This window comes from Crocodylus porosus, unplaced genomic scaffold (genome assembly GCF_001723895.1).
Source record: "Crocodylus porosus isolate Cpor-Errol unplaced genomic scaffold, CroPor_comp1, whole genome shotgun sequence".
Taxonomy (NCBI): domain Eukaryota; kingdom Metazoa; phylum Chordata; order Crocodylia; family Crocodylidae; genus Crocodylus; species Crocodylus porosus.
Genome location: NW_017728918.1, coordinates 76,626,947 through 76,654,484, shown reverse-complemented (window position 1 = coordinate 76,654,484; position 27,538 = coordinate 76,626,947). Strand labels below are relative to the sequence as shown.

The 27,538-nt window shown below is 42.4% G+C and overlaps 1 protein-coding gene across 3 annotated transcripts in view; it reads left to right on the top strand.

Annotated features, from left to right (window-relative positions):
• Positions 1-27,538, top strand: part of MMS22L (MMS22 like, DNA repair protein) — a 149,098-nt gene that overhangs the window by 21,405 nt on the left and 100,155 nt on the right. For all 3 annotated transcript variants that reach the window (XM_019537783.1, XM_019537782.1, XM_019537784.1), the window contains exons 5-11: positions 1,153-1,240; positions 1,359-1,536; positions 2,499-2,592; positions 6,173-6,303; positions 8,566-8,679; positions 13,485-13,667; positions 26,794-26,856. In XM_019537783.1, the coding sequence (XP_019393328.1) occupies positions 1,153-1,240; positions 1,359-1,536; positions 2,499-2,592; positions 6,173-6,303; positions 8,566-8,679; positions 13,485-13,667; positions 26,794-26,856 (851 nt within the window). The remainder of the gene's footprint in view (positions 1-1,152; positions 1,241-1,358; positions 1,537-2,498; positions 2,593-6,172; positions 6,304-8,565; positions 8,680-13,484; positions 13,668-26,793; positions 26,857-27,538) is intronic.

The following is a 27,538-nucleotide window of genomic DNA, read 5'->3' as shown; positions in this document are numbered from 1 at the left end:
CTGTATACAGTAGGATGAGAACAAATGGCTTGAAGTAGCTGCAAAATAGGTTTAGACTGGAATTGGAGGCTGGGGCATGGCCCTCTTTCTGTCTGCCCTTCAATATTTAAAGTCTGCTGTCATATTCCCTATTAAGCACCTTTGCCCCAAGCTGAGCATGCATAGCTCCTTCAGCCTATCCGTGTATGATTTGCCTACCAAGGCCTTTTTTGTCCTTGTTGCTAGCCTCTGGACCTTCTCTGACTTCATATCCTTTTTAAAATGTGGAGTCCAAAACTGCACACACTACTTGAGGAGGATCAAACAGTGCCAAATAGAGAGGTGGTATCTCTGTTGTCTTTCACCTCGTACTCCTGTTGAGGCATCCCAAAACTGCATTTGTCTTTTGTACAGCTGCATTATGCTGCAGCCTTATATTGGACCTGTGTTCCACCAAGACCCCCAGGGCCTTTTCCATAGTGCTGCCATCCAGCCAGGTGTCACCCATTTTGTATTTGTATTTTTGTTTACTCTTCCTGAGGTGTAGTACCTTGCATTTGTCAGCATTGAACTTCATCATGTTAAGTCCAGCCCAGCTTTTCAGTCTGTCAGGATCCTTCTGAATTGTGCTCCTGTCCACCCGCAGTGTGTTCAGAGTCCTTCCCAGTTTTATGTGGTCTATGCATTTGCTCAAGAATCTCTCTTTTCCAATGTCCAGATCATTCAAAAACACGTTGAACAGCACTAGGTCCAAGAGAGATCCCTGTGGGACTCTACTTGGAACCATCTGCCATTTTGACATGGATTCATTATAAGTACCCTTTGTTTGCAGCTATTAAGCCAGTTTTCTCTCCACCTTCTAACAGTTTTGCCTAGCCCACATTTTCTCAATTTGTTTATGAGAGAGTCACGTGGGACTTCATTTTTCCCCTTAGTGCAAATGAGTCATGCTAGACTAAACAGTACCTTTTTCTGTATTTGACTGGACATGGACTTGTGGCCATTTGTAGGAAGGGTATTAAGTGGGGAAAATTATAAGATTTTGTTTACAGTTAAGCTGATTTCTCACAGAATTTACATTACTTTTATTACTCTAGTGAGCATAAGTAATTTCAAAGATTTCTTTTGAAAAAATGACTTGGGTTGGAATTGTTATTTTGCATTTATTTTAAGGTCATGCTGCAAATTTGCATTCTGAAGCAGACAACCTCAGGCATCAGTGCATTGAATTTTTGCAGTATGTAAAGGTTTTCATCTTTAGGTAAGTTGCCAAGCACAAATTGAGTTACTTGCTTATTTTGTATTTTAATTCTGTAACCATCCCTTATTCATTCTCTAATGATGCATTGATGGTACTGATGATATATTGATTCATTCAGGTTCCTGGAACCACCAAAAGCAGAGAATGATGGGCTACTACATCCATATGAAGAACTGGAAGCTCAGCTGCCTTCAATGCTGGTTGATGAGCTTCATGCCTTAACTTTGCATATTGGACACTTACATGAACTCCATGGTAGTATCCTGGGAGCATTTACTGTTCAACCTCCGGCAAAGGTTTGATTGTTTTTGTGCCTCGTGTATCATATAGCAGTCCAGGTGTAACTTTTATAGGTTATTGAAAAATAAAAGTTTGCTTAATTTCAGAAATGAACTTAATTCTTGTTTATTTTTTGAAGTTCCAAACACATTTTTTACTTCATATGCATTAGACCATATTTACTTCATTTGTTGTAGGGTTTTCCCCTACAACATTTCCCTTATGTGGTCTGTATTTGCACTATGTAAGCAACATAGAATAATAATTCAAGGTGAATAAGCAGTCTTGATCAAACACCCTGTCACAGTGTTCCTTTTTTTTTTTTTTTTTTTTTTAAATTGTCTGTGTTTATCCATGAGGATAGTAAGCTCTGAAATAGATGAAGCATGTCTACAAAGACATATTCTAAAAGTTGCTTGAATATATAAAGAGATCATTTTTTTTTGTAGGTGAAAACTATAGTTTTTTTATTTTCACACCTACAACATTTCATACGCTAAAGCATGCACCTGTAGATTTTAATATGTGGTATGGAATCTTCTCATGCTTGTAGATCTGTGAATCATTATCAGGAAGAATGACCTATTAAGAAATTAAATTTATGTTCTTGCCATTCACTTTTTGAGATAAGGGCTTTATCCTAGTAGAGAGTGGTTCTGAATTCACATTATTTGAGTGGTTAGCAATTCTATATTCTCAACTAAATTGTGTCCTGGGAAGTTGACTTTGAGTTAAGATGCTATGGTGAATTAGGTTGCAGTTTAGAGTAAAGAATTTATGAACTTGCTCTAAGAAAAAAATAATTGTGCTGGGAAAAGCATTTTCTGTTTCACACTGGAATACAGCAGTTAGTTTGATAAATATGTCAGTGAGGCTTTCACATGGGAATTGGGGCCTGCCATTCCACATTTCTGAGTAAAGAATCCTGACCTTACTGAGCAACGTTACATAGAAAAAACATGATTGTCTTTTATCACAGCTGTTTCCCCCATCATGGCATTTACTCCATCTCCACTTGGATATCCATTGGCTAGTATTGGAAATTCTTCATGTCCTAGGTGAGAAGATGCCAGGTGAGTCTACATTTTGCAATGCAATTAATTTCTTATTCTCTTTCTGGATTATTTATATTTTTGATCTGAAGCTGTCCAAATTATTTTACTTTTCTTGAGGCTGCAGAAGTTGGGTCTATATTAAGTTGCTTTTATTTTTTGTTTGTTGAAATTAGAGCTTAATACTGGCTAGAATTTAAATATGGCAAAGCCAGTTTTTTCAAATTTTCCCACATGCTAGGCCAGTTCACATCAGTCTTGATCTGTTAACTATTGATCCTGTCGTAGTGAAGCTTGACCATTAAATCAGAATACAGATTTGTGCTATCTGAAGTAGACTGAGATTGTCAAATTAATTTGTACTTAACACTTACAGCAAGTTGAAGTTTTAATTGTTATTAAAAAGATGCTGAAAATACCTTTGCAGAGATTGTAAGGTGCATTATAGCACAAGGTCTTTTGACATGAATTATACAGAAAAGCTATCTAAGCATAGCTGGTACGGATTTGAAAAAACTGGCTAAGGTTTAAGATGTCTTGATTCTCTGGTTTGAAGACCTTCTCTTTGAAAGAGAGAACGTTCCTACTGGTTCTAGGCTATCTAACTTTGCTTCTATTACCAAACTTCTTAGACAAAATGTTTTAAAATGATTTCAAATAGAAAATCCACATTATAAACCACAGACTACCACTAAAGAGATATTGAGGAGGGGGAAAAAAGAGATTGTAGCCAAAGGAGTTACAAAAATATAGTGAGAAAAGGGCAAACCAATATATATATTTTTTAAAAGTGGCTTTAAAGGGCAAAGAACAGATTTATACGATTAAGCTGTTTATGATAGCAACTAAATTAAAAAACAAAAGGTCATGGGATTCAGCTGAGGAGGTCAACTCCAAAGCAATTCAGCTTACTAGAGAAGAATTGTTAAAATACAGAAGAGGGCAGTATGAGTTGCCTAGTTGCAGATTTTTTATGAACTGCTCATCTTTATGCTAGTTAAAATAAAATCAGAAAATATGTTGCAATTTTTTATCTCTTTCTGTAGTCATTATGGCGCACTTCACTGAAATACACAGAATAACTGAGTTACAACAATTGCAATAATAAATAGTATGGGGCTGCAGAGTTACCCTCAGTGATTGGCACCTGGATCTGAGCCTGAGCCTAAATGTCAGTGTTATCACAGCAAAACTCTGCTTATGAGCCTGTGCTCTACAATTCTGCCACAGTCCATTGTGGGAGAACTGGTTTGTCCTTTGTGAAGGGGAGAAGGCCTTTGGTGGCATTGGCAGCCAAACTATTTAGCCTGTATCCTGACAGCAAAGTAGCCGGTTTCCATCTAAAACTGAAGGACGGCTCAGGCTTTAACACATGACCAACCACGGGTTCAAATTACAACTAAACATGTACTCTAGGATATTGTGTGGATGGTTGGGGGTTTGGGCAAAAACACATTTAGGTACACAGACTGAAATTACAGTGTAGACATAATCTGAAAGCTAGCTCTTGTTTTTACCATTATAGGACTGGAGTGAAGGAGGCCAACAAAACTTTCAGTTAAGAAGTGTTGGTATAGATGTAAAAAGGTAGATTCATATTTGTCAAGAATTATAGCAGTGATTTTTTTTTTTCAACTGTTTTAGACTCAAGGTGCCCTTCCATAACTTTTTATAAATTTAGTGGCATCCCATTTCAAAAACTAATTTCACTTGGTTGTTTTTGACTATGGAAAAATAATAGAGCAGGGGCAGACAGCCACTGGCACGGGTGCCACAATGTGGCACATGAAGGCATTTTGCATATTACTTGCTGCGCTGCCACATGGATCAGGCCCCTTGCAGCTCCCCTGCTGTCTGCCCTTGACACGCCAATATTTTACAGGTCGAGGTTGCAGATGTTTTTGGCACTCTACCCAAAATGTTGCTGACCCCTGTAATAGAGTAATTTCTCTTTTGCAAAGAACTCAGAAAGCCTACAGTGGGTCAGAATGTTTTTGACAGTATGGATTTCTACTTGAATCCATAGTGTGTAATGTTGGTTTTTTACACCTAAGAATGCTAATATTTTGTGTGGTAATGAGATCTTTTTAAGGGTGCTGCAAAATATTAACAGTCTTAGGTTTGCAAACACCTACATATGACTTGGAAGAGATTTTGAATGGGAATCCATAGTGTCAAAAATGTAATTAAAGATTCAGTATTTTAAAAGCAGGCTTCTTTTATTTACAGGACCCATAACATTTATATTTGAACTGAGAGAAAGCTCCTTGTTAAGAAAGAGAAAGTGTTAGCTTTTTGAGAACACTTTCCAGAATGGTGGTAATACTTATATAATATGAATGAAGTTCAAGATTCTGTACAGAGAGTTTGAATGACCAAGTCCCGTCTTCCAAAGAGCTTATGAGTTTTTAATGTAGACAGAGAGAATGTATAAAGAGAGACTGTAGTGAGGGAGGTGATTAAAAAGTAGTGTGGTTTAGTGAAGTTGAACATCCATCATAGCTTTGCTGCTTTTTACAGTTTTTAAGTAACTGGATTTTTGTTTGGGGAAAATCTGAATTTTTGGTTTCCTGAAATTAATGTTGCTAAGAATAGCATTAGCACTCCCTAAGGAAGCAATTTGAAATCTTTGGGCTTTTAGTACTCGAACAATGTTATTTATCAACCAGATTCTGGTTTACAACCTAATAATCTTCATAATATCAGATTTATGTTTTAACATGGGGTGGAAGCTAAGGCGCACGGTTGACAGCCCAGAGGTTGCAAGATTGAGGCCACTGCAGAAGTGCTCATGGCACAGCCCTCTCAGATTCTAAACGAATCTGTGAATTTTGCTAAGTGCCTTGTTGCAAGAACAGGAGAAGGAGGGAAGGGTGATTTAAAATTCAGTAGGCAGCCATTATACAGTTGCACATTTGACTAGGTCTTATATCCTTTATGCCTTGTATTCTGTCTCTTCCCACAAGTATCTTAAGTGATATCCTTGCCCTGTTGATTTGTACAGCAGTTTCATTATTGCCTTCAGTGGGACAGGATTTCACTTCTCACTTTCAAGAACAAAGTATGGGCCCAATTCTTCAAGTACTCTGGTACATTGATGTAAGGTGTATGGCTTGTGAGATAAGACATTGAGGCATAATAGGTCACAGTACCCTCTTTTCTGTCTGTGACTGCTTCCAAGTGCTGTCATTGTCATACGGTCACATCAGTCCTTTTATAAAAATACAAGGATTGTGTCTTCCTTCCGATAATAAAATTGTTTGTAGTCAGTTTGTACTTCTGTAAATATTTAGCAATTTTAAAACTCCCATTTATACATTGTACTGAAAGGAATTTGCAGATGAAGAAACTTGTACTCCAGCAGTGCAGTATTAAGATTGGGCTTGTGAACTAGATGTAAAATTCCAACTGCTGTTTTGTCATACCGTTTTAATAATGATGGAGAAACTTCTTCTTGAAGAGTTTGTTTTTTAAACAAAAAATAAAATAAAATCTGTATTGCCCAAATAATGTTACTAAAAATTGTCATCTTTCTCTATATCCATAGAAGCAAGCTCCTTCTATGAGTAGTTCTCATATATTATATATCACTTTCTTTTAGGGCAAATAGTATATGCTCACCAGTTTGGGAACCAAACAGAAGGAAGTTTTACTTCTACCAGTTTATTTGATGCACACTGTGTAAACCTCATCTGTGATCTGATAAGCATGTCTATCAACAAGTATACAAAGGTATGTTTTTGTTTTTTTATTATTTTGTATGTGGAAACATCTGAAAACCTCAATCAGAGGGCCATATTGTGTCAGGTCTGTATTAGGGCAAGAAAACACAATCCCTTGTATGACTGTTTTAATTTTGCTCTTGATTTTAATATCCTCAAGTTTTAAAAAGTGTTATTTGTTATGAGTTTATATTATGTTGTATTTATTCATGACCATCTGGCAGCTGAATTAGAGAATAATTTAGAAATGCATTGTGTACAGAGATGAAGTGTGTGCCACATTTTATAATTTGTGTGTGCTGGGTTTCATGGCAAACATGGAACAGTCTGTGTTTTAGAGCTATAGATACAGAAAATGTCTTTCCAAATTCTCTCAATGGGAACAAAAGGTGATTGACTATGATCTTGGCAGTTTTTACGTAGAATGCCATCTTAAAGTTTATATTTACACTGCTCCTGTTTTTAACATCCTCATCTTTTCTATTCAGCACCTTTACATTTGTTAAGGTAAATGTCACTGTAATTTTTTTTGCTTTTTTTCTTATATTGGCTGCCCTGATGTTCCTTCTTCCAGCAGTTGAAAACTAGGAAATCTGATAGTTCTTTTATAACACCCAGGTAGCCAATAAAGTAACTTTATATTTTTTTTTGAGTGTGTATGATTAAGACTCTTGCTGTAAGTTACCACGTGACTAACGGGTGCAAGATTGCAGGTTTTTGAATAGCAGTGCCCATCAGGGCATGCATGTGCTCTGTGCCTCTCTGTGCTCCTGTGCAAGTCTATCAAGAATAGATTGATTGCAACTTGCTATCCTATCCCGTTTGAGGCACAACCCTTTTTAGTGCTTGCTAGATCTTACCCACACAACGTGAGTGGCAGGGTATATATCATCCTAAGTGTCCATTCCACTGCCCATTCCAAACAGATCTCACTTCCACAACTTATGAAAGCAGGGGAAATCTCGATGTCCTGTAGCTTTGTAAGCCCAGTTTCCTGTGCTAGAACCAGACATTGACTCCTGTGAAAAGGCAACACTGTTTTCAGCATTTCCAAATGAGACAGTGACACATACCCTGACAACTTCAAGTTGTTACAAGACCTGGTGAGACTTCAACCTTTGAAATCTTTGAGGTCCCAGAAGAGTCCCATAGTTTCATAGTTTCTACGGTTGGAAGGGACCTGAGTAGATTATCTAGTCTGACCCCCCGCCATGGCAGGAAACAATACTGGGGTCAAACAACCCCAGCAAGATGTTCATCTAACTTCCTCTTAAAAACCCCCAGGGTAGGAGCCAGGACCACCTCTCTTGGAAGTTGGTTCCAGATCCTAGCCGCCCTGACCGTGAAGTAGTGCTTCCTGATATCTAGCCTAAAGCTCTTTGGAATAAGATTCAAAACTTGTAAAATCAGAAGCATGGTGATTTATGTTGCTAAGTAACTGTGTAAATAAGGGAAGAAGTAGGGCTTAAAGATGGATGACATAAATGAAGCTTCTTTCCATATAAAATACTTTATAATCTGGGACAGAAGTTAAAATTCTTGCTAGGTGATGTGCTATACTTGTTTGAAATTGCCATAGTTCAGGTTTATATTCACCACTCCGTCTTTTACAGATTGTCTTTCCAAGGAAATCATCAATGATCACCATTGCTTGTGATTTACCCTTAAGTATACACCACTGGATTTCCAAATTCAGAATTGATGTAAATCATAGAATCATAGAAAATTAGGCCACATATGGAGCACTGTGCCCAGTTTTGGGCTGCCCAGTAGAGAAAGGATGTGGACAAATTAGAGAGAGTCCAGAAGAGGCAACGAAAATGGTTAGGGAGCTGGGGCACATGACTTATGAGGAAAGGCTGATGAAATGGCTTATTTAGTTTAGAGAAGAAAAAACCAAGTGGGCATTTAATAGCTGCCTGAAGGGTGGTGGCAAAGAGGATGGAGCTAGACTGTTCTCAGTGGTGGAACAAGATGACAGAACAAGAAGCAATGGTCTCAAGTTGCATCAAGGAAAAACTTTCTCACTAGTGGTTTGGTTAATCAGGTTATCCAGGAAGGTGGTAGAATCTCTACTCCTGGAGGTTTGGAAGACATGGCTATACAAAGTCTTATATGGGATGATATAGTTGGGGATGGCTTTGCTTTGAGCAGGGGGTTGGACTAGGATTGGAAAGGACCTCAGGAGGTCATCTAGTTTTCTATGATAACTTGTAATTTGCCAATCTCCATTGTTTTGTGAAAGAATGACATCTTGTATTTTCTTAATTAGGTCAGACCATCTGAGGCTCTGACTAACCACCACTACCCTTGTACTTGCATTAAGGAATTATGGGTTCTGCTTATCCAGCTGTTGGATCACAGAAATAAAGGGTCTCATCCTGAGGTAAGCAATAATATTGCTATATGCAGACCATAAATAAATTATAAGAAAGTAGTTAAAGCCAAACATTCAGGTGTTGATTTTCTAGAGTCAAATTAACCACTAGATTATACAAGTTCACATCAAGGGTATATACAGTTGAATTATACCCCATTTATGAGCTTTATGCGCACTGATGTGCAGACGCAGTTCGTTTTCTATAGCACCTTAGGCCCCATCCCTCAGCATTCATGTACTGATTCTAACTTTGCTGTGCAGTTGTTAGTGGTAGGTTATAGTGCTATTAGGGAGCACTCCTTGTGCACAGAAGAGGAAAGGAGTTGAAGTCATACAGTATGTTGCAGAAGCACAAAAAAAAGAAACTATTTCCTGTTGTTGCTGCTGATCCTGACTCTGTAACCACACTTCTAGGTTTGTATCTAAACAAAAGGCCCAGACACAATCTGTCCCTGAATGTTTCAGATGAAGACTGACAGCTTTCAAAAGAGTCCATCTACAGTATGAATTTAGTTGACATAGCATCAAGCAGCTTCATGATTCAGCATTCATATTGAATACTGAAACTGTTCACTTAGAGGAAGTTGATGTAGAGAAAAGTCTCCTGGGTGAAAATTTTGTTGCTCATTATTAATCACTTTTGTTACAGTTGGACCTTATTAACTATGTCATTTTGCACCAGAGGGACTTGAACTGTTGGAGCCATCTTTCTTCATGTAGTAAAGACTGTTTGTTGGACTGGGACACAGTTCACTTAAAACTGTACCTGCATCCCAAAATGTTTCATGACAGCTACAGAGCAACGTAGGGGTTTTAGATCTGGAAAAACTAGATGGCAAGGACAGCTGTTAGAATCAGTGCATGATATTCACTGCCGCTCTCCCTACTGTTTGGTATCCTTTTAGAGGACGCTGATATTGAGGAAGAATGGCAAATCTGACATGATGCTGTGTGCTGCGCATGTGAACACACTGTTGACTTTGTATGCAGGCAACAGTAAGACTGGTTTGATAATCATGTGGCCATTCAATGTCTTCTCAAACAAAATCATGGCATTGTGTTAGGTTGTTCAGGCTTAACTGCTCTACAGGTATTTTGTGGACCAATGATGGGACCTGTTAATGACATTCAAGTTAAGATAGAAATACAGTGATTGCAGTTCTAGCATGCAGTGGCTTAGACCAGAAGCCAAGGGACACTAAAGCAGCCCTCCCTTCCCTTTCACAGGAAAGCTGAGCTGAGCGGGGTGTAGCCAGGCTCTGGCAGTCCTGAGTATGACCGAGGAGGGGCTTAAACCCCCATCTTGGCCTGCAGGGTTTGGAGGGTGGGGGAAGAGTGAGTGTGGCCAGACAGGAGCATGACCAGACCCCTGTGGCAGGGGTGGAGGAGGGAGAGAGGTCTGCCCACCACAGTGGTTACCTGACAACTGGGAGCAATCCAGGTACACAGCTCCACTGCCTGGCCCCACAGGAGGCCTCTTTTCCCCTTCCTCCTCCCTCTTCCTCATTGTTGTGGGGCAAGGAGGAGGGCTCTGTGCAGTGCTGCCCAGTGGCTGGCTGGGTAGTGGACAACCCAAGCCAGCTCAGAGGCATTGCAGGGGTTCATGTGTCCTCAGCAAGCCCCTGTAGTGGGCAGCTGTTGGGCTTCAGGCCTGCTGGCACCTGTGAGCCAGCTTGGGTAGCCCATTGCTTGGCCAGTCGCTGTTCACGCACACCACACCAGGGTGCTCTCACTGACAGGGCTCAGTTTCCCTGTTATTGAGCCACAGCTGGCCCTCCCATGTGGCTGCCTTGGCCAGGGCTGAGCAGGGCCAGCCTGAGCTGCGCTGATGGGGCCCTTCCCAGCAGCTGTGGCTCAGTGACAGATGCTTGCTGGTCCAGGCTGGGCAGTGCCACACAAAGCCCCCTTCCCTATCCTGTGATGGCAGGGGGGAAGGAGGCGGGGGAAGAGTCCCCCTTCAGCACCACACAGAGCCTCTGGGACATGGGGGTGGGGAGGAGGAAGGTGGCTAGTCCTCCCTGGATGTGGTACCCCAGTGAGGGGGTTGTGGGACATTAATCCCCTCCCTGCCCCCTTAGCCTTAATGGGGCCATGCTGGGATGGCTGCCATCCTTGCCAGTGGGATAGGGAAGGAGGGTGGGAATAAACCTGTTTTATGCTTGTGCTCCTTGGGGCACCCTGCAGAGGCTGCTGTCTCTCTTCCTCCCCTCACTGCTCTAGTAGGAAGGGAAGGGGCACAGCCAGATGTCATCCTGGCATGGCCCTGTTAGGCAAAGGTAGCGGAGTGGGAAGGAGGGGGTTAATTCCTCCTTCCATCCCTGCCACCCTGGGGACCACAGCTGGGGTCTGCCAGCCCCAGCCACCACCTTGCTTGCCTGCAGACAGGCAGACCCCAGCTGCAGTGGGGAGGGGAAGGAGGGAAGAATTAACCCACTCCCTGCCCACTTCACCTTAATGGGGCAATGGCAGGACACATCTGGCCACATCCCAACCCCTGCTGGGGCTAGAGACAACTTAGTGAACAGCAACAGGCTGAAAAACCATGCAAGGTGAAGGATGCAGTGGCAGTCATCACTGCTGCTGCTGCCATCACCACCTAACTTGCATGTTGAGTGGCACATTTTTTGAGATGAAATGCTCTTATTGTGCATAGGCCTGCACAACGATCTGTGCTTGATTCAACCTTTCCCTTTCTGCCACTGCTGTAATTGACTATGAGTAAATTGCGATGGTTACGGTAGGACCTAGAAACTTAAGTCAGGATCAGAACCTGTGATAGGTGCTGTATAAATGAAGAGTATCAGAAAACCAGTGCTATGATGATCTTACTTAATTGGAGGAGATGGACAAAAACTGTTTGAGGGGAGAAGTATTATTCCTGTTTTGTTAGGTGGTGAGCTGAAGCATGAAACACTGAATGAATGAGCTCACAAAGGTAAAAGAGAGAAGTTAACTCTAGTCTATACTGATGTCCAAACCACTAGACCATTCATCCCTTCTATTTTGTTAAACTTTGGTAAAGCTTGAAGTTGTAAATAAATCTTTTAAGTTCTAGTCCACTGCCTTAGATGTGAGATTATAAGTAATGTTAAAATGACTAGGTTAGCTTTTTTTAAATTGAAATATGTGTGTGTTTCATAGTTTCATAGTTTGTAGGGTTGGAAGGGACCTGAGCAGATCATCAAGTCCGACCCGCTGCCATGGCAGGAAAGAGTACTGGGGTCAAATGGACCCCAGCAAGGTGACTGTCAAGCCTTCTCTTAAAGACCCCCAAGGTAGGAGCCAGCACCACTTTGCCTGGAAGTTTGTTCCAGATCCTAGCTGCCCTGACAGTGAAGTAGTGCCTCCTGATGTCTAATCAGAATTTACCCTCTGCCAGCTTGTGACCATTATTTCTAGTCACTCCTGGTAGTGCTTGGGGGAACAGGGACTCCCCCAAAGCCTGCTGGTCCCTTCTGACTAGTTTCTAACAGGCTACTAGATCCCAGCCTTCTTTTGTGGAGGTGGAACAGGTTCAGATCCCTGAGCCTTTCCTTGTAGGGCCTGCCCTGCTGCCCCCTGATCAAGCTGTGCCTGCCTCTTTAAGAGGTTTAAGCAGGCTGTGGAGCTGCCGGCAGGTGCTGCTAGGCCCAATTAGGCTGTCGCAGGACCGCTAGGGTGCCACCTGATTGGATGAGGGCTGGGCAGACAGGGTATAAGCCCAGGCCCTAGAAGCAGAGGCTGTCAGTTATATCAAGGGAGCCAGTGGAGCAGCATCGCAGCCTGAGGTGAGCATCTCCCAGAACACCTGGAGGTCAGGGTAGGACCTATAAGGACGGAAGAAGTTCCTGGTCCTGGGTAAGACCCGAAGGGCTGCATGGAGTAGGGCAGAATGAGTGAGACCCAGTGAGGGGTGGAATGGGTAAGGCCCAGGAGTTGGTTGAGTGATTGAGGCCCGGCAAAGGGCAGGGTGTTAGATGCCCAGCAAGGGCAGGAGTTGTCAGCTGTTTAGATGCCATCTGTGAGGCATGGGACATGGTATAGGGGTGGTTCAGAGCTGTGTACTTGGCCCACTACACCAGGGCCGCAATTATGGCAACCTTCCACATTTAACAACCATTATGGTAACATCAAAGGTGAGGCGGGATGGACTGCCTAGGCAGGGGGCAAGCCAATGACGTGAGTGGCCTGAGGGCGGAGCTTGTAGTTGCCTCCCTGTCTCACAGTGTGACTGTGTTATCCTCTCTTATGGGATCTGTCCCTAGCTATTACTGTTTCATATTGTTAATCGTATGCTGTATGAAGCTGCAGGTAAGTTGTATTTAAAAATGCTCATCCATTTTATATTGTCAGTGTAATATAAGCTGCTTAAACCTTTACTTTTTTTTAAACTTATATCATTCATAAACTTGTTGGCAGTCCAACTTCAATGCACACTCGTGTAAGCTATTGCTTTTTTATTCATTCTTTCGAGAATATACTAATTTCTTTACACCCATATTCCATGTGGTCTTGAAATTAACCCACAAAACAAAGATTATGCTCTCCCTTGGCCATCAAAGATCATACTTTTATTGCATTTGTTTTTTCTTTTTCTTTGAAGAATAAAATCTAAAATGGCTCAAGGTTTTATCTGGTGTCACTAAACTTTGTTGTTCATTGTCATTTTGTAAATAACTATCACTTGTTTGTTCCTTGCAAAATTAAAACAGCATTAATAAATCAACAAGACACTATGGCGTGAGGAATATATATTAATATGGTTTTTTGTTACTGTTTTATTACCATGAAGCATCATTTAATACAACCCCAAATTGCTTTTCTGTTCTCAGAAGACTTTCTGGAGCTTGATGAATAAACTTCTAAATAATCTTCTTGAAAGATCCAGTAGTACAGAAGGGAGACCTGGTTTTGAGTCACTTCAGTGCAAAGATCCATTAAGTTTTAGCTGGTGGATTATTACTCATCTGGCATCACTTTACCAGTTTGACCGTAATGGGTATCTAGAGGAAAAGGTAAGCTTGCTCTTTCTGAATATGCTAATATTTTAATTTGTTAATAATTTATTTAATCTTCTAATTTTGAGTAGGTTTTGACTGTGGTGATTGGAAGATGGTGGTGATTATTCCAGCGGAATTTTTTTGTCTGTGTTAGAAAGGGTTTTTTTATTTTTGTGAGGTTTTTTTAAAAATGGTTGTGCGTTTTTAAATTTATACTGTGCAGTGTTTACTATCTGGTTATTACATGAGCAGTAAGTATTATATGCAAAACATGTTCAGTAGGTAACCTAAGTAGGGAAACTAGAAATCCTACTAGTTAGCATATATACTTAATGTTGTAGCATAATGTTTTAAAATAGTCTGCCTGTGGCATTGCTGCTTGGTTGAGTTCACTGTTTTTAGCAACTGAACATATTAGATTATCCGTGTTGGACTTTGTCTTCACGTAGGTTTACTGTTTTTCAAATGAGGTGTAAACCAGAAGCACTAGCTGTACATACTTGTTAATGCCACTGTGGTGTTCTGGCTACATTCTTGGCTGGCATAACACATTCTGTCTACATAATATTTCTGGCATTTTCAGTTGCATGTATGTTTTGCTTAATTTCTGATTCTAGACTGTTACGGAGGAATGTGTACTGTTAAATAAATGCTATACTGAGGGTGTTTTTAGTGGTGGGTCATATGATTTATGTATTTTTTTTCTATATATAGTTTATCCTGTATGTAAGTCAACCTTGCATTTTCAGGTTCAATTTTAGGGAAAACTTTTTCTATAAATATAAGTTAATAACCACAGATAAAGACTTTGAACTGTTATTGCCTTTATGAAACCCTAGGAAAGTCAAAGAACCAAGAAAAGGACCCAGAGTTAAATGTACTAAAAATACTAAAGTAAAAACTGCACTGAAAAGAAAAAATATGAATTAGTATTTGCATTGCATTCCCAAAAATACTACAAATACAAAAGTCAAAACTATAGGAAGTCCAATTATATATTGACCTTGCATAAGCTGGCTGTCATATTTCTGGCTTTTTTGGTGGAGAAAAAAGGCAAACTCCTAGTCAGAAAAATCTAGTCTAGGTGTGGCTGGCAGTATTGCTTGTTGTTAGAATGGGTAATGCCAAGTAACTTCAAGTTTTTTTCCCCCCCAAATAATTACACCATTATTAAAATATGTGCTTCACCAAACACTCTGAATTGTTTCAGGGGGAAAATATACATTGTTTTACTGTGTTCAAAAGAATATTCTGGCAACCTTTTCTCTGCCTCTTTTGCTCCCATTTTTGGAGATAGGGGTTTGAAATTTCTCAGGATGAATGTGAAGGTATGTGTAAAAATGTTGTTGTCTTTTTCCTGTCTAAGTGAAAATGTGTTTTACATTATATACTTTATTCAGTGAATATTTAAACCATTCTTGGTGCACAGCTGAAATCCTGATCCCTTCTGTCCCAGGTGGATGGATGTCTAGATTACTAGGTTACAGAGTTGTGCCTCTTTTTTTTTCTCTGAGGCCTAATGAATCTTGAATTCTTTTATTTTTTGGATAGTGTGGTACAGCTTTACCAGGAAGAGTAAAGAGTATTTTTTCTCTCAGCCTATCCTACACCTTGGTGGGCAGGGTACTGTTTTGGGAGATAGAAGATGTGGGTATCAATGTCACCAGTCACACGAGGGCCCAGTGCCTATGTCTCTCACTCACCAATTTCTATAGCCATGTTGTGTAAAAGTAGGGCACTGCTGCTGCTAGCTCTGGTTTCAGAAGGATAGCTATCACCAAGTAACTCCAAAAAGACTTCCAAGTTGCGAGTCCTAGCCTGATGAGAGTTGCCTTCCTACAGTCCAGAATTAGGTCCCTAAGATACAAAAGGACTAGAATTTATGAGGTTCCACTCTTTTTAATCTTAATATGTTGGCTTGATTAGCATGCTGGCTGTTGTGAATCCTAGTCTCATGTGCCTAACTCTCCCCATGAATTATAACACACCATATATACCTGATGTATGGCTCGGGATTCCAGTTACAGAGCCAGGCACCTTGGTGTGGCACTGCTCGCTGTTGGCTCAGCTAAGTCCTTTTATGGATCTAGGTCTATATGTCTGTTATGGATCCAGGCTGAGCTATAGCTTTTTACCCTGTCTTAAGTTTTCTAGTGTGCATCCTTTTAAGTGACAGGCCTATATCTGTCCCTCTCTCGGCATGGAACCCCATGATTTACCCTGCTTGAGACTGAATCTCCAGTTTACAGAAGCCCCCATGTCACCTACCGTGTGTCTGCGGCAAGTCCAACTTATTGTTGGTCCAAGTTCCTGTGACAAACTGTAGTCAGTATGAAAATGCACTGATACAGAATCATAGAAAATTAGGATTGGAAGGGACCTAAGGAGGTCATCTAGTCCAAACCCCTGCTCAGAACAGGACTACCCCCAACTAGATCATTCCAGCCAGGGCTTTGTCAAGCCAGGCATTTAGCAACCTCCAAAGATGGCAATTCCACAACCTCTTTGGGTAGCCTGTTTCAGTCTAGCTCCATCCTCTTTTGAACCACCCTTCAGGTAGTTAAAGGTTGCTATCAAATACCCACTCAGTCTTCTCTTCTTTAGACTAAACAAGCCCAGTTCCCTGAGTCTCCTTAAGTCATGTTCCCTAGCTCCCTAACCATTTTCATTGCATTGCACTGGACTCTCCAATTTGTCCACATCCTTTCCATAGTGGGGGGCCCAAAACTGGACACAGTACTCCAGATGTGGCCTCACCAGTGCAGAATAGAGGGTAATAATTACTACCCTCAATCTGCTGGCAATGCTCCTACTAATGCAATCTAGTATACTGTTTAGCCTTCTTAGCTCGTATCTACTTGGTTATCCACTGTAACTCCCAGGCCCTTTTCTGCAGAGCTGCTGCTTAGCCAGTTGGTCCCAAGCCTGTAGCAGTGCATGGAATTCTTCTGTCCTAAGTGCAGGACGTTGCATTTGACCTTGTTGAACCTCATGAGATTTGTTTTGGCTCAGTTCTGCAATTTGTAGGGGTGCATCAATAAAGATTTTCTTGGCTGATACCAATGGCCGATTATTAACTAGCCATATTGGTTGATACTGATCTGATAGCTGATTTACAGGAATGCAGCCTGGCACCTTGGGAGAATAGCATTTGGCCAGTAAGTCTATGTAGGGGGGGAAGAATCAGGGGAGAGGGATGGGGCATGGTGGGGGCAGATCAAGGCTCCCATGGTGAGGAAGGGAGTGGGGCAGGGGCAGAGTGTTGCCCAGTGAGGACAGTGAATGCAATCCTGGGAGTGGGTCTGAGCACAGCCCCAGCCCAGCCCCCTCACTGGGAAGAGACTGGCACAGCGCCTGGCCCCGAGACCTCAGTGGACAGCCTGCCCTCACCCTGTACACAAATCTGGGGGGAGTGGGGGAAAGCACATGCCCCCCCATGCTTCCCCTGGGGGTACATCCAGCAGCAGGGAGCTGCCCCCCACTCCCCACCTGCACATGGCTCCAGATGAGTAGCCTGCAGCTCTGTCCTGCTCCCAGGGTCACATTCACCACCCTGGCTGGGGAGCGCCTTCCCCTGCCCTGCTCCTTCCCTCACCATGGCGGCCTCGATCTGCCCCCCGCCTCCCCCATCAGAATTGGGGCCTGTAATCCAGAAACCTCTGCTAGTTGCCTGGAGAAAGCTTCATTTCCTCATCCTCCTGGTCTGGTGGTCTGTAGTAGACCCCCACCATGACACCACACTTGTTGCTTTCCCCTCTAACCTTAACCCAGAGACTCTCAACAGGCCTATCTCCAGCTTCTACTGGAGCTCTGAGCAATCATATGGCTCTTTTACATACAGTGCAACTCCTCCTTTTCTCCCCTGCCTGTCTTTCCTGAACAGTTTGTATTCAGTACTATGACGGTACTCTGGTCATGTGAGCTATCCCACCAAGTCTCTGTTATTCCATGTCATAGTTCTTTGACTGTGTAAGGACTTCCAATTCTTCCTGCTTGGTTCCCAGGCTCCATGCATTTGTTAATATAAAACAAAACAAAATATAAGAACATAGCAGGCCTGGAAAGGGTTAAATACCAGAAGTTTTATATTTTTATTATCATCCTTAAATCTTGGGGGGGGGGTTGCACATTTTTTTTTCTTTTTTGCTTTTCGTTATACCTCCTCCTACTTGTGTTGTCACCCTACAAAGTACCTGCATGCCCTACAGCCTTGTCTTCTATTTGACTTTCAGACAATGTCTCTCCTAAGAGGCAATCTGTTTATCCATTTCAAAGCTCTTGTTGGTTCAGAGCCTGATAAATGCAGCTTCGGTATCATGCTAATAGAATGTGAGGCAGGCTGCACTGTGTTGTGCAACTTAGTCACTGTGCCACTGGCCTCCTGGGTGACCTTGAATAAGTCATTTTATATTTTTAGGCCTCAGTTTCCCCAGTCATAAAGTGGGGATAATGATATTGATCCACTTTGTAATGTGCTTTGAGATCTGTTGAAGAAAAGCACTGGGTAAGAGTGTGTTAGTATTATTGTCCCTTAAGTAGTAGTCACTGATTTTAGTTACTTGTCTGCTTTTCTTGAGGGGGTAAGCCACAAGATTAAGTTAACACTTAGTGTTAGATACATGATAGTAATCTAATAGATGCAGCTACATGCAGTATTTATGAACAAAACAAAAATCATCTCTCTCTCAATCTTTACATTGGTCCTGAAATCAGAAACAATATCACAAGGCGTAGCCGGAGGGAGCCTGAAATAAATTTTCTTAGGCATTTTCGAGTTTGTCATTTCCTAACCTTTTGAGTTCTTGAATTTCCAACCATAATAATATTTCTTACAAAGTTTTTGTGTGTGTTCTACTCTGTGTATTCATATGAATATGTTTTTCTATAATAAAAATAATAGGTTAATTTAACACATTTACTAAATCATGTCAGTTGAGTGGAAGTCTCAAGGGAAATGTTAACACAATTTGAAGATTTTAAGGGCATGGGTATACTGCTAACTTGCCATGTCAGGTAGCATCATGCTTAAAATTCTCATCCTGATTCTTGGACCAGAAGCAGTTTAGCTATACTTGAAAGGTGCTCTTTGTGGGCTAATTAATTGTGCCTCTGAGCTTTCTAAGTCCCAGCCCACTGCCTTAGTCGAGGAACCATCCTGTGTGTTTTCATTTAGATGTTCCCAGTCGTCTTCGACTTCAAAATGTTGTCTTTTTTGTTGGATCATATTTACCTGAATTTGGCTGTAAGCTTGTCCAGGTATTTTGCCATTTACATAACTACTAATATGCTTTGTTTGCTTATGAAGTTCAGTGACTAATAACAACATCTAATCACAAGTCACTGGATGTCAGTTTAAGACTGATGGTAATTGGTGGTAACTTCTCATTTTTTAATTATTTCCTTGAATGTAAAGGGCCAAGATGATCCCTAACATATGCTTGCTGAGGCAATGGCATTGCATCAATGATTAATTAAGCCCAATTTTGTTCTTTAATAGATAGCAGTGTTGGATGTCTTTATAACACTTTGTCTCTTACTGAACTGTCATTTGAGGTAGGAGGGTGATGTCTAGTAATGATGGTTATTTGTATGCTCTTTAGCAAAAACTGCCTCTAGTCCTGTGTCATCTGTGGAAGAATTTCAGTTTTTTAATGTGGAGTGCTTTGGCCTTGAGGTTAATATGAAAGCTTTTAAAATTCTAAATAGGCTTCAGACTTGGCTCTTTTTTTCTTTGGCTCTCATATGTTAGTCATTTCATAAATGTAGATTTAAACTGGAAAATTGTTCCCAGTTCTTATGGTAACCATATAAGGATATATCTAGTCTCCATTTCGAAGAGCAAAGCAAGATGCACAGTACGTATCTGTTTTGTATTCTCCCTAACCCAAATACAGACCACACTATATTATACTGAAGAGCACTATTCATACATTTAAAAACCAAATAGGGCTTAAAAAGAGAAGTCGCCACTTCTGAACATTGCAGGGGTCAATCTTAAGACAGCCATGGGCTAGGGATATGTAACCAGAATTACTTGGGGGCTAGAGCTTCTTGCCTTTGAATTATATGAAATGATTACTGTGTGAGATATGCAAAGAGTGACTTCCAGCTGAGAAGCTTAGCGTGGCTCTGCCAGGTGAACCAGAGTTACTTTTCCATACCTTCAAAGTTGCTACCTATGAACACAGTGGGTTTCTGTTCAAGCTTTGGCTTTAGGAGCGTGTGCAAAATGCAAATGATTAAATGGTAGGGATGGCAGCAGCATCCAGTTGCGTAGTGAACGTAGCTGAGATTTGGGTGAAAGCAGTTCTCAAAAGTATAGTGAAGATCAAGAGCGACAGAAGAAATATGGTTAGTTACGCTCCCTCTCTGAGTTCCAGTTGACCCGGAGAATATATATGAGCCCTGGTTACTTAAATTCAATCAAAGTTTTGCTTTCGACTTCCACAGGAGTATTGACTTCATCCTAAATCATTTGAAGCACAGTGGAAGGCACCTGATGTCGGTTTCCCCCTCTTTCTCCTCCACTGTTTCTGTTGAGATCATGGCCACATGGGAACCCTGACCTGTCACTGATGCTGCTAAATAAGGTGGTGGTTAATAAAATGGCAGTCATCTTCAGCCTCATTCAGGATGCAGCTATTGATCCTACATACATCACTGAGACCTGGTTGAACAAGAACTCTGGGCTGGTGGTTGCCAAATGTTTTGCCCACAGAATTGTCCAGCATGGTATGTGTCTACCTTGTGCATGAAGCTTTGGATAGACTGGATTCTTCTGATGCACAGTTGATTTTCTTGACTGAACTAGCTGAGTTGGTCATGGAGGTGGTGTTGAGGATGCCCAGACTTAATGTCTTGGTGGACTTCAACATTTGCGTTGAGGCTGCCTCTGAGGCTGGAGCAGGAATTCATGGAATCCATGCCAACCATGGGTCTATTTCAGGTAGTAACTGCCCAACCCATGGAACAGGATGTCTGCTAGACCTAATGTTTTGCATCTGCTTAGGGAGAGGAGCTCCAGTTATAAGAGATGCTGTCAAGAAGTCTCTGTCATGGTCCAGGCATTGCCTCCTAAAGGTGAAGCCCTCTGTCACCCCTGTTAAGCTGATGGATCAGTTAGGTTGGTCCACCCTGGAGACTTATGGATCCAGTGGATTCCAGAACTCTTTGGGGGACATCACCACTGAGGTTGGTGCTGTTCAGTGGATGGCCTGGTTCATCTGTGGAACAGTACACTGAACTCAGCCATAGACAAATTAGCCCCAAGATGACCTACTTGCTTCCCTTTTGCTTACCACTTCTTGCTATCTTATAGCTTTCTGGCCCTTTCCTAGAGTTAAGTTGCTGCTTTGAGTTCTTAACTCTCTGGAATGTGTGCTCTGTTGATGAAGGGTTTTGATCCCCATCCTGTGTAGAACTGAACTTAAAGCCCTCCTTACTTGGTTGGCCAGACGATGGCCAAAAATGCTTTTTCCCCATTCTCATCCCATCTCTTGTTAGCAGTCCTTCTCCCAAGAAGAGGAGTTGTGGTAGATCTTTCTTAAAGGGCTGTGGCATAGCAGTGGTAAAGAAGCTTCCACTTTCCACTGGCATTACATCTACAAAGTTTCCAGTAGCAATGTTCCAGGTGGTGGATGGCATGGTTAATCCAGATTGTCACACTGCCTGGAAACAAAGTCTACTTCACTCTACTGTGACAAGTTTGCTACCTACTCTGGAGACAAAATTGGCCATATTTGGCACATCTTGTGGACCACCACTTTTACAGTAAAGTCAGAGCTTTGGGTTGAGGAAGCCACATTTTGTTCTGTTTTTATATGGATTATTTTACATTGCTATCATCCACTGATGCAGAGGAGAGATGAGGGTGACCAGCTGTGAATTGGACCCTTTCCCACCCTTGCTTGTCCCAGCTGTGGCAGACAGGAGTCATGGCTGGCAGGAGTTGTAAATGTCTCCCTTCAGGAGAGCAGGGAACTAAATGCTCTTAAGTCTGCATTATCTATCCTCTGTACAAGACATCACCTCATGTTGACTCCCCATCCAGTTGTCACCTTGTGTCCAACATTTTTGTGGAAATTAATTTGCACAGGTGGATAGCAGGAATATCTGGATGCTGTTGGTTTCCTGGGCTCTTGTCGGTCTGTTTTTTGTCCTGGATATAGTATGGAGACTGAGCTTGTGGCCTTGGTCAATGATCGTCATCTGGTGATTGATAGGGGATTGTGCTTTGCTTTATCTTTCAGTGGCCACAAGGCATGGATGTGAACTGATGCAGATTTGTGAGACAACTCTAAATTGCTTCCACTCTTTCCTAGCTGAGTTAGATTGTGTGGAGATTTTGGAGTGAAATAACATTAGTATACTGATAGGGATGCACTGATAAAGATTTTCTTGGCCAATACCAATAGCTGGTGATTAACCAACCATGTCTGCCAATCCCAGTCCAATAACCAATAATTTAGTAATAGCACAAGGCTTTTTAAACTACTGACATAAACCTTTTTGTTTGTTTGTTCTGCATTTCACTCTACACCCCCCCCACACCCCTCCTGCCTGCTCCAGCCCTTGATGAGGAAGGCAATGACTGCCTTATTCCCATGCAAGTTGCCTTCCTTGCTCACAGCTCCTACCCGCAGCCCTGCTCCCCATGCAGCCCATGCTATCAGCCTGGCCAGGCAGGGGTCAGGAGGACCTTTGTATAGATACCAGTGCTGGGTACATTTGGAGTCCCAGAGCGCACAGCTACCTCAGTGTTGGTGAGCCCCATGCAGCTGAATTCCTGCAGTCGTCGAGGAAAAGTTGCTTTTACAAAGGTGCCTGGCAAAGCAGAATGTCCCTCATGAGGCACCTTACCATGCCCGCGCACAGCCCAACATCTCCATGGCAGCCCTGACAGCATTGCAGTGGCAGCAGTAAGAGCCAGTAATGGCCCCTTTGTTGAGCGCAGTGCCTTGTGACTGCTCCCTGGTGCCACCTCCCCCTCCCACTGCTTGCCTGGGATGGGATCAGGCTGGGTAGCATGTCATGTGGACTGGACTATGCTCACCAGGGTGTTACAGGCACATAGCCATACTTTTCAGCTACAGCGACCAAAAAGAGCCATTAGCCAATAACATAATTTGTCCTTTTATCAGTGCTGCTTTGATAGCTAACAGATATATTGGTGCACCACTATAAACTGCTGATAGTCTGTTTTGACCCTGTCGTTTCTCAGTGCAATCTTAGTCCTTTCCCAGTGCCTGGCTGCAGTTGGGACCAGGATACAGGTGGGTTAACTGAAATTGAATCCAAACAAGAGGAGGTTATGGTAGGCAGACCACTTGACTCAGTGGGGATTGGGACTCTTATCTTAGGAGTTCAGTCTGCCCTTGTTACTCAGGTTTGTAGCCTTGGGATCCTCTGGGATCCTCTGGTGGTGGCTATGACTAGAAGTGCTTTTCACCAACTCCGTCTGGTTAAAGGGCTGTAACTCTTACTTTCAGACTCTGATCTGGCCACCATCACCTGTGCCTTCTGATGGGGATGAGTCGCCAAGACCACATAACTCCATTGCTCCGCAGGTTGCACTGGTTTCCAGTAGCTCTCTGGATGCAATTCAAGATGCATATAAGGGCCTATGTACCTGTCTCCTTTATGCTTTGTCTTCTGCAAGATCAGCTGAGAACAACATTCAGCAAATACCATCAGTGTGTCAAGGAATCCATTTCTAAGCACTTGGAGGAGAAGGTGATTAGGAAGGGTCAGCATGGATTCACCAAAAGCAAGTCATGCCTGACCAACCTGATTGCCTTCTATGATGAGATGACTGCCTCTGTGGCTGCAAGACAAGTGGATGTGGTATACCTTGATTTTTATCCAGGCTTTTGATATGTTCTCCCACAACATTCTCCCAGGCAAGCTAAGGAAGTACAGGCTGGATGAATGGACTGTAAGGTAGATATAAAACTGGCTGGAGCATTGGGCTTAGAGGGTAGTAATCAATGACTTGATGTCTAGTTGGCAGCTGATATCAAGTGGAGTGCCCTAGGGGTCGGTCCTGGGGCCGGTTTTGCTCAATGACTTCATCAGCGACCTGGAAGGTGGCATAGAGTGCACCCTCAGCAAGTCTGCAGGTGACACCAAGCTGGGGGCAGCAGTAGATGCGCTGGAGTGCAGGGTTGGGATTCAGAGAGACCTACATATTTGGAAGAATGGACTGAAAGAAATCTCATGCAATTCAACAAGGACAAGTGGAGAGTCCTGCACTTAGTACAGAACAGTCCCATGCACCAGCACAGGCTGGGGGCTGATTGGCTGGGCAGCAGCTCTGCAGAAAAAGACCTGTGGATTAGTGGACAGTAAGCTTCAATATGAGCCAGTATGATCTTGTTACTAAGAAAGCTAGCAGCACGTTGGGGTGCATTGGTAGGAGTGTTGCCAGTAGGTCAAGGGAAGTGATTATTCTCTATTTAGCACTGGTGAGGTCACATCTGGAGTAGTGTGTTCAGTGTTGGGCCTCCCACTGCAGAAAGGATGTAGACAAATATGAGACAGTCTAGTGGAGGGCAACAAAAATGGTTAGGGGGCTGAGGGACATGTCTTCTGAGGGAACTGGGCTTATTTAGTCTAGCGAAGAGAAGACTGAGGGGACTTAATAGCAGCCTTCAACTTCCTGAAGGGCAATTCAAAAGAGGATGGAGCTAGACTGTTCTCAGTGGTGGCAGATGACAGAACGAGGAGCAATGGTTTCAAGTTGCATCAAGGGAAATTTAGGTTAGATATTACAAAGTTTTTTCTCACCAGGAGGATAGTAAAACGCTAGAACAGGTTTGTAACAGACTGGCTTTTTAGGGTCAGGTCTCGGTGCTGGCCACCTGCCTGTTCAGGGCTAAACCTGCCTCAGTTACCTGCCACACCTTGACGACAATAAATATGATGGCTGTTTCTGAGGCAGGAGGCTGCCCATTGCTCTCCCTCCTGATGCCAAGGGCCTTGGTACACGCTTTGACCTCCCCATGCCACACAGATGTTTCTAGGCCTAGCACCTGGCCTCCCTTCTGGTGCACACACTGGGGCTTCAATATCTAGCCTAGCACCCAGCCTCCAACCTGGGGCACACACCGGGCCTTCACCTGTGTGGCCTAGGACCCAGCCTCCAGTCAGGTGGTACACACCAGGCTTTTACCAATGCCTAAATACGTCTACCTTGTCACATCCAGTAATCAAGCAATCTCTTGTACAGTAATTCTGTCCCCTCATTTAGGTAATTCTGCATTCTCTACTATGTAATTCTGTCCTCTCACCAAGGCCACTGATCTCACAGTCCCTCAACCAGGCCACTGTACCCTTTGGCCCCCTCTCTAGGCCACTCCACAGGCTTAGCCCCCTCTCTGGGCCTTCTGCCTCCTCACTAGGGCCACACTGTCTTTGCCCCCTCACTGGGGCCACTGGGGTCTTCAACCCTGTGGATTGAGGTGGCTGCTGCTGTGCCTGGTCCCCATACGCAGGTAGCCTGCTTAACAGGCTGGGTCTGCCTGGCCTACTCTTCTCTGGTGTAGGTAACCTGCTTGTAGGCAGGGACTGAGATGTTTCAGGTGCCCCTTCTTGCCTTTCACTGGGGAGGTAACTGGCATTTCTGGGGGACTGTTCCACCACAAACAGCTCCACGAGGCCACTCATCCCCGGCAGGGTGCAGTTTTAGGTCATGCCCAGGACCAGGAGCCTCCAAACCATCCCCATAGCTCCTGCCCTTGCCTCCAAGGTGTTCCAGGAGCAGCTCAGCCTGATGCTGCCTCCTTGCCTGCTTAGCTCAGACTGCTACTACTCTCTCTGAGTGCATGGGTTTAAAATAGGGGCTGCTCCACCCCGTCAGCCAATCCCAGGGTGCTCCTAGGGTCATGTGCTAGATTTGGTGAAGCTAGCACCTACATGCCAGCTGCTCCACTGCCAATTTGAAACCTTAAATTGGCAGGCAGGTACCCTGCCACAAGGTTACCCAGAGAGATTATGGACTCTTCATCCTTGGAGCTTTTTAAGATCCGGCTAGACAAAGCTTTGGCTGGGATGATGTAGATGGGGATTGTCCTGGTATGAGCAGGTTAGAAGACCTCCTGAGGTCCCTTGCTTCCCTAATTTTCTATGAGTCTATGATTCTAAGTCCACTTGGCAAAATTGGTATTAAATTTGTTCTTGGCACTTGCTCCTCAGCTCTGGAACTCCCCCCCCTCATTATGCCTGAACATCTTTTAAAGCGCTGGAACACTTTCCTATTTGGGCAGGTATTTACCAAATGAACCTAGGATGAAAGGCAGTTTAGGGTGGTTTTGGTTTCCTTCTAAGGTTTTTTTGGTCCTCTTGTTTTCCTGTTTTTAAGTTGTTCTTTTTTTCTTATTGTAAGATGCTCTGATCCTTTTTTTGGGAAGGACAGCATATAAATCAAATCAATAAACAAACAAACCTTGCCTACTTCCTCTTCTTCGTCTTAGCTAATTGTTTAAAAACTTTCTCTCTCCTTAGTCTGAACTGATTTGCCACTCAAAATTCTGCTTTAATGAAATGATCTGAACGTCCATTTGAAACAACCCTAAATCTTGTCAAGCATGAAGGAGACTAATTATGAGCATTATTTGATATATCTTACAATCTTTTGATGTAAACTGACTTACTTCTAGGCAATAGATTAGAATCTTGCTCAAGTCAGAGCTGACTGACATTTGTTACTGTTGGACAGCTGTTTGACCTGAGTAAAATGAATTGGTTGTACATTTGCAGTGAAAGAAAAGAATAAATGAACAGAAAAGAATATGTATTTGCCACATCCTTTCCATTATTTGTGAACTTTTGAGAAAGAAGCTGCTGACGATATCTGAGAGTTGTACTGGGGAGAGGAAAATTAGTTTCTCAATGAGGATGAAATAACATATTTATACATCATGTAGAGAAAAGTAATAGAAGTTTTTTTTTTTGAGTTTGACTAGCCTAAAGTTGGGGAAATTTTAAGTTCTGTATGTAAAAGCAAAAGGACTTTTAACAATCTTTGCAATATACTTTCAGAAAATGGAAAATTTTAGGAAGTGCCTTGCATTTTTTCCTATGTTGTACACTATAATGTATTGACTCCTGTAAGGATTTAATATTGACACTCATTCTTTTCCAGAAACATGTGGAATCCAATGAGGTAATGGTGGAAAAACTGGTGAAAAAGTCTATTGATACTCAAGTAAGTATGGAAAAAAAAGGAATAATAAATAAGGATGCGATTTTTGGAAAGCATATGTGTATGAAACTGTCTAACCAATAGGCTTTTTTTTGGAATTTAGTATTTTTATTTCAAATATATGAACATTCTTGATGTAGCTGAACTAGGGCAGTATACAGATTTCTTGTTAGTGGCTATGCTTACTTTAAAGTGGTTGTGCTTGATGCTAAATTGTCAGATAAAGGAAAAAGATAATTATCCTGGAAATGTATGTGACTACTTTGACAAGATGTATTCAGAATGTGAACTGGATTCTTAGAAAATGTAAACTGTACATTGAATGTAAGGATATCAAGTTAAGGAGACATGATCATGGAGATAGTCAGTTGCATTGAAAATTCAGCTATATCCTCATCACAGCAGGAAGGTGACTTGCATTGCTGAGCAATTTGTCTTACAGGCTTGAATCAAACTCTTACTGATAAGGTTCTAGTTTCTGAACACTCATTTCATACCTTATCATTTTTCTTTCTGCAGAGCTGTTAATGCAGTGCTTCATGGCCCAGAGGTCAGAAATGACCTCCTTTTAAAGTGCTTTTAAATATGCTGTTCTTCATGTTTTAAATATGTTATGTTGCAGCTCTATGAATTTTGTTCTGAAGTTTCATGACACAAATTGTAATTTCTGTAAGAGCAGTTCAAA